General features: G+C 41.1%; 1 protein-coding gene across 3 annotated transcripts in view; it reads right to left on the reverse strand.

Moving 5' to 3' along the window:
• The window catches only part of TBC1D20 (TBC1 domain family member 20), a 102,462-nt gene extending 98,087 nt beyond the window's left edge, over positions 1-4,375 (reverse strand). Inside the window, exons 1-3 of one of the 3 annotated variants that reach the window (XM_030212879.1) lie at positions 4,307-4,375; positions 2,673-2,858; positions 230-310 (exon numbers count right to left, since the gene is read on the reverse strand). In XM_030212879.1, the coding sequence (XP_030068739.1) occupies positions 230-310; positions 2,673-2,858; positions 4,307-4,316 (277 nt within the window). In that variant the 5' untranslated portion in view covers positions 4,317-4,375. Of the gene's footprint in view, positions 1-229; positions 311-2,672; positions 2,873-4,306 lie in introns of all 3 variants that reach the window. The other 2 variants (XM_030212881.1, XM_030212880.1) reach the window with 2 other exon arrangements.
• Positions 4,376-6,000: the final 1,625 nt, after the last annotated feature.

Here is a 6,000-nt window from a genome sequence, read left to right on the forward strand (position 1 = left end):
TTGATAGTGCAATGAAAAACTTGATTCAAATCAACATGTCTGAATTAGTTCTGAGAAAGCAGCTACAGGGAACTGCCACCATTATGAAGCATCATTTCATGTACTTATAACCCACCTATCATTACATTTCTAAGCAGCTGACAAATAACATTCAGAGAGAGTAAATGCAAACAACTTTCTAGGGACCCTGACCCACTCAAACCTGCCAGTGCACAAGTGGCAATCTTACCTGGCGGAAACCTGCGAAGCGAACGACGCACATCCAAGAGCACCTGCTGGAAATCCTTACTGTTCTCTCGTAGCATCTCTCCTACAACAAGGAATCATGACAGAAGAGCAGCACCATACTTACAGGAGGAAGGAGTAAATACCCTATTATCAACTGAACAAACAGCTCCTCTTGGCATATCAGGGGAGTTTTTAGATACCTTAAATGACTGCATTATGAATATCCCAGTCTTGGAACTGAGGAAAGCAGGAGCTGATTTAGTCCTCAGAGAAATGTTTAGTAGTAGTAGTAGTAGGGGGTAAAGGTGACACATGCACTTGGCAAATTTGGAGGAAGAATAATAATTTTAAAAAATGCTAATCTTATAAATTTTAAACTTAAAAAAGACTAATAAAAATTAAAAAGTTGTTCATAAGGAAACAAAACAGCATGGGGAATACCATCTTGAAGGCCCAGATATACTACTCTACAAATTAAAAAAAAAGGCAAAAGGCAGCCAAATGAATGTCAGTTTGGTTAAACGGTGCTAAGATAATTAAAGACAAAAAGGGCACCCTTTAAAAAAATATAAAGCAAGACCAAATGGAGCAAACAGAAAGGCAAAAAACACTGACAACTTAGATGTAAAACATTAATCAGGTAGGTCAGGACTCAGGAGAATTAGAGAAGAGACTTGCTAAAGACTCGAGAGGCAAAAAGTTTATAAAACCTATTCCCAAGTACCTTAAGAAACAGACCTGTTAGGGGGCCAGTTAAACCCATTACATTACTGGGAGGAGTGGTAAAGAGGATAATAGCAGAAAGAACAAATGCTCCCACTGAGCATATTCATATGAGAATGGTGCTCTTTAACTTGTCTAACTTGCTGTGTAGTCTCTCTCTCTTGCCCTATTCTATTTCTCAGTGCAACTATGCACCAACATCCAGAGGCAGGAGCCCTTCAGCATGAGAATGTATTCTGCAATACTGAAGGGCCCCTGCTGCTATCAGAAAAAAGACTTTGTGGCACCTATAAAAGTCCCAGCACCTCTGTCTGCTGATCACAGTCTATGGTACCCTGGTTCACTTTTGAATTTACATCACCCACAACTACAGAAAGTCAGCAAACATCAATCTAGGACTAGTGCCCTTCAGTACTGCAAATGAGGTTCCACAGTTTTGTAAAAAGCTGATGGATGGAAAGCAGAGAACATATGGCATTCTTGCTTAATCTGTAGATCAACATAAAAAAAAACCAGAATTACTTAAATAGTAGAAAATCAAGGACATGAAGGTAGTCACCATAAAGTTGTAAAAGAACTCATAATACAGCACTGTAGATCTCACAAGTATCATTCAAATTTGCAAAAATATCCAGTGACTGGACAATGAACAATGAAGCACCAGTTTTTACAAAAGGCACTAAGGCTGATTCGAGAAATTACAAACTAGTGAGCCTGACACTGGGGAAGAATGAAACAGGTACACTAAAAAAAGGAATCATCAGGTATATGCATAATGACTTACAGATTTAGCAACAGGAAGCCTCACCTTACCAATTTATTTAAGATATTTATACCCGGGTTCAATTTACCAGAATTCTCTAAAGGCGTGATGGGGATTTCTTTATCTAGGCAACTAGATGGAACTAATTTTATAATACAAAGGAAGAGTCAAACGGGCTATTTTGCAGTCAACGTACAATTGAGCTACAGAATCTGTTACCAGAGCATGTGATCAAGGTTAATAGTTCAGCTGAGTCTTAAATAAGGTTTTTGCAAGACAGATCTATCAAACGTTATCAGCCAGGTAGATGTAGGGATTGCTACCTCTTACTTCTGGAAGTGAATAGCAGAGAAGGCACTGCCCATTAGCCATGTAATTTAAGTATTTGGATTTACTGTAGCTCATGGTGAAATACATTTGAGCACAATATAATGTTTTGTTATAAAGGCCAGAAGGTAACTGAACAAAAAAAAGTCCCATGGAACATGCAATAGTACACAAGGTAGTGGGAACTGATGGAGGCTAGACAACACTCAGGAGCAATACAGTTAAAATTGAAACAGTTAAAAATGTATACAAAAATTTATATAAAACAGTATACAATAAAATGGATATACTGAATGTACAGTGATGTACAATAAGTGATACCAATGTTCAAAACTCACTGAAAATTCAGTAAGGTTCACTAAAAGTAATGTCAGTGTCAAGACTCTGTTGTTATAGAGGCACCAGAGAATGTAGTGACTTGTCCAAGGTCTCATGAGGTATCAGTGAGAGAAGGGTGAATTGAACCCAGGCTCCCCTGGTTCTCAGTTAACAACTAATCACTAGGCCTATTTCTCCACTCCATTTCCAAGTGGTTCAGATTGGCCACTGTTTAATACGGAATCTGGGACTCAATGGACTATTGGTCTGACCAGATTCTTAAATGCATCATTCTGACCCAAGAGTTTCATACCTGGCGCAGGAGGCAGCTCATCTGTGCTCACATTCAGAAGCTTTGGCCACACCTTGCAACGAATTTCATTAGTCAGAAGCCCTCCCTCACTAATTGCCATGCGCCTAAGTGCAGCCACATCAGGGGGATCACTGCATAGCGCCAGGAAGATCTCGGACACTTTCCTTCCTTTCTTGGACTGGAACTCTACAAAATAAAAGCTAAGAGAATCAGGAAAATGTCACCACATAATGCAAAAGTAAAGTAGGACTGAAAGATTAGGGCAGAAAATCCTGAAGGATACACCAGTTCCCAGAAATGCTTCTCCGCATATAACATAAGTGCAGAGATTTTCTGGAGGGCACTTTGTGGCTGCAGGAACAGATTTCAGCACCTCACTGCCCCTTCTCAGTCACAGGCATCAGGCTTAGCAAACAAATCACCTGAAAAAAGGGCAGTATCACTCCCCACAATACTGCAGCCTTCCGTCCCACAACTGGTGATAAGGTCCACTTCTCTTCCAGTTCCTCTGGTTCAATGTTTTCTCATCAGTGGGGTTTATAACCAAGAGATACCACTCCAAAGTTATTGCTGCTCAAAAATCAGAAAAGACCTTTCACCACAATCAATTAACATCTCGCTATGCTTGGTCATCAAGGCTCTTTATATGGTTATCTCTGCATATCTTTCTGACAAACTAAGGGATATGTGCCCTCCAGAAATTTGCATTCATCACAAGTCTTTGCTGCAATTGCTTTCATTGAGTGCCGTTAAATTGACAACCGGCAAATAAATAAGGAACAAACGAAAGTCCAAGAAAACCAGTCCTTAATGGTTCATTTCATTTATTGAAAACACAACCCTTGTATGTTGAGATAGGCCATGCAACTTGACAAGAGCCATGTTTCGGCAATGTTGCCAGTGTCACGTGTCCAATCCTCTATAGCACTATATCTTCTACTATGAAGAGGACCAAAAGGAATAATGCATAAAGAAGCTGCTGCTAGAGAAGCACTCACACAAGCTCGTTCGATGCTTCAGTTAAAAGATCCACTTGGATCAGACTTTGCTGTGTCAATGCTACTATATTAGTAGCTTCTTTGTACAATATGAAACGTCAACGAGGAGCAAGTTCAGGAACACCACGATTCCTAGATAAAGGGCCTCTTTTCAATTGAAAATACCTACCCTCTCACTAGACACCCCTCCATTATTACTTATACCTCTCCGATATTCTTCCCCATATCCCAACACCCCCCTTCCCCCAGAGAGACTATATTCCTGTCTTTCAGTTAACCAAAGACCCTGTTAGACACCTCCCCCTACTCTACCACCTCTCTCTCCTATGAGACCCTACTACCAGAAATGCCATACCTTAATCCCCACACCCCAACAGCCTCTTCTCCTCCCCCAACCCAGCAATGTTCCCATTTCTCAGATAACCTGTCAGAATTTTCCCCTACTCTGCCAGCCCCCTCCCACCTCCTCTGGCTGCTGCCCATCACCAGAAGTGCCATGCCTTAGTTCCCACTACAGCAGCCTCTTCTCTCCTCCATCCAGTTATATCGAGTCACACGTATTGACTACCTCTTAACACACAATAGATTACCCACCGCCGCAATCCACCCTCTCATTCTGTCGTCTTCACCTCCTACCTTTAAACATGTCTCTGAGGCCGCCGCGAGCGACCCTTCTCCTTTCTTTCAACGCAACTTCCCGTTTCCGACAAGATGAGAAACGGCCGAAAGCGGGATGACATCAAAAAGTTGAAGCCGGTCCAACCCCGCCTCCCCCACGCAGCCATCATCCCCGTACACCCAAAACAAAGTAAACAAATCTATGAGCTGCTGCATTCGCGTTCTCGTTCTTTGTTGGTAGCATTTATTGACCTAATATTTTCAAAGATGCCGGCTTGTGCCAGCATATTAGTACTAATTCGTTCTAAATCGTAATCGTATGAGTCATTTGGAGGAGCTTCTTATAAGGACTCCCTGTAGTGTGCAGAAACTGTTTTTCACATAGTAAAGGGCCACCAAACCATCTATGAGAATCAGATGCTCAATACTCAATTTCAATTTATAGTACAAAGGTTTTTTTTTTTTTTTTTGGGGGGGGGGGGGGGTGAAACCTGGGCACATTTAATATCTTCTCTCCCCCCCCCAATAACATCAAAAGAAAAAGGTTGTTGGGAACTTGCTCCTTTTGTGTTGTGGAATGCAGTGGTATATTATAAAAATGCACTTATATTTTTTTTATTACTACTATTTCAAAGACAGGTATTGAATAATGAGGGAAGAGTTTCCTTCATGCAGATGTTCTGGCCAATGTCAGTCTAAAGGTGCCAACATTGTCCAGGTCTGTTGTATATATTTGCTAGCCGTTAAGCCCGTAACAACGGGCTAGTTTTTTGTTTTCCTATGATCTCTTCCCCCACCAACCCTGCTCTCTCCCCTGCCCTCCTCCCAGCGTGTTTCCCTCAGTTCCGCCCCCTCCTTCCCTCCCTGCTCCCTCCTCCTCCAATTTCCACGCCCATGTCCAAGCCCTCCTCCCTATTGGGCTGTACTGCTGGTCACTTGCCATTTATATGGTTGATTTCTTCAAGTCTAGGTGGTTGTAAAACGTATTTAAAAAAGTTTGTCTCCCTGCTGTTTGTAGACAGACAAGTGTGATTTTATTATGAAGGCAAACAAAACACCACCAAAATACAGCAGCACACTCTTAGCTGCCAAGTTCATACAAAGTTAATTATGGTCAGTGGAGAATAAAATTGTTGGCTGCCTCTGTGAATATTCCATCACTATTTCATTATTGCTACAAAGTACTATTTATTTATTGCACTTGTATCCCACATTTTCCCACCTCTTTGCAGGCGCAATGTGGCTTACAAAACATCATGGATAATGGAAATGAAAAGAGAATAGGCATTTGGTGTTACAGAAGGATGTTGGATTGCATGGTAATGGAATACATGATAGTAATATAATAGAAGGCATTATTAACATTTCTGGAAATATATAAGAGTTTCACATGATTTGATCTTTGTGGTATATCTTGTCAGAGATGGGTCTTTGGTAGTTTAAGGAAGTTGATCAGTTCATAGGTCACTTTTAGGTTGCGTGGCAATGCATTCCAGAATTGCATGCTCATATAGGAAAAGGTTGATGTGTGCATTAATTTGTATTTTGACCTTTACAGTTAGGGAAATGAAGATTAAGGAATGTGCAGGATGAGTTTTTTAGCATTCCTGGGTGGTCGGTCTATCAGTCTGACATGTAGGCTGGGGCAGCGCCATGGATGATTTTATGTACTAGGGTACATATTTTGAACGTGATATGTTCTTTGAGTGGGA

Source organism: Microcaecilia unicolor, chromosome 8 (genome assembly GCF_901765095.1).
Source record: "Microcaecilia unicolor chromosome 8, aMicUni1.1, whole genome shotgun sequence".
In the NCBI taxonomy this organism is placed as follows: domain Eukaryota; kingdom Metazoa; phylum Chordata; class Amphibia; order Gymnophiona; family Siphonopidae; genus Microcaecilia; species Microcaecilia unicolor.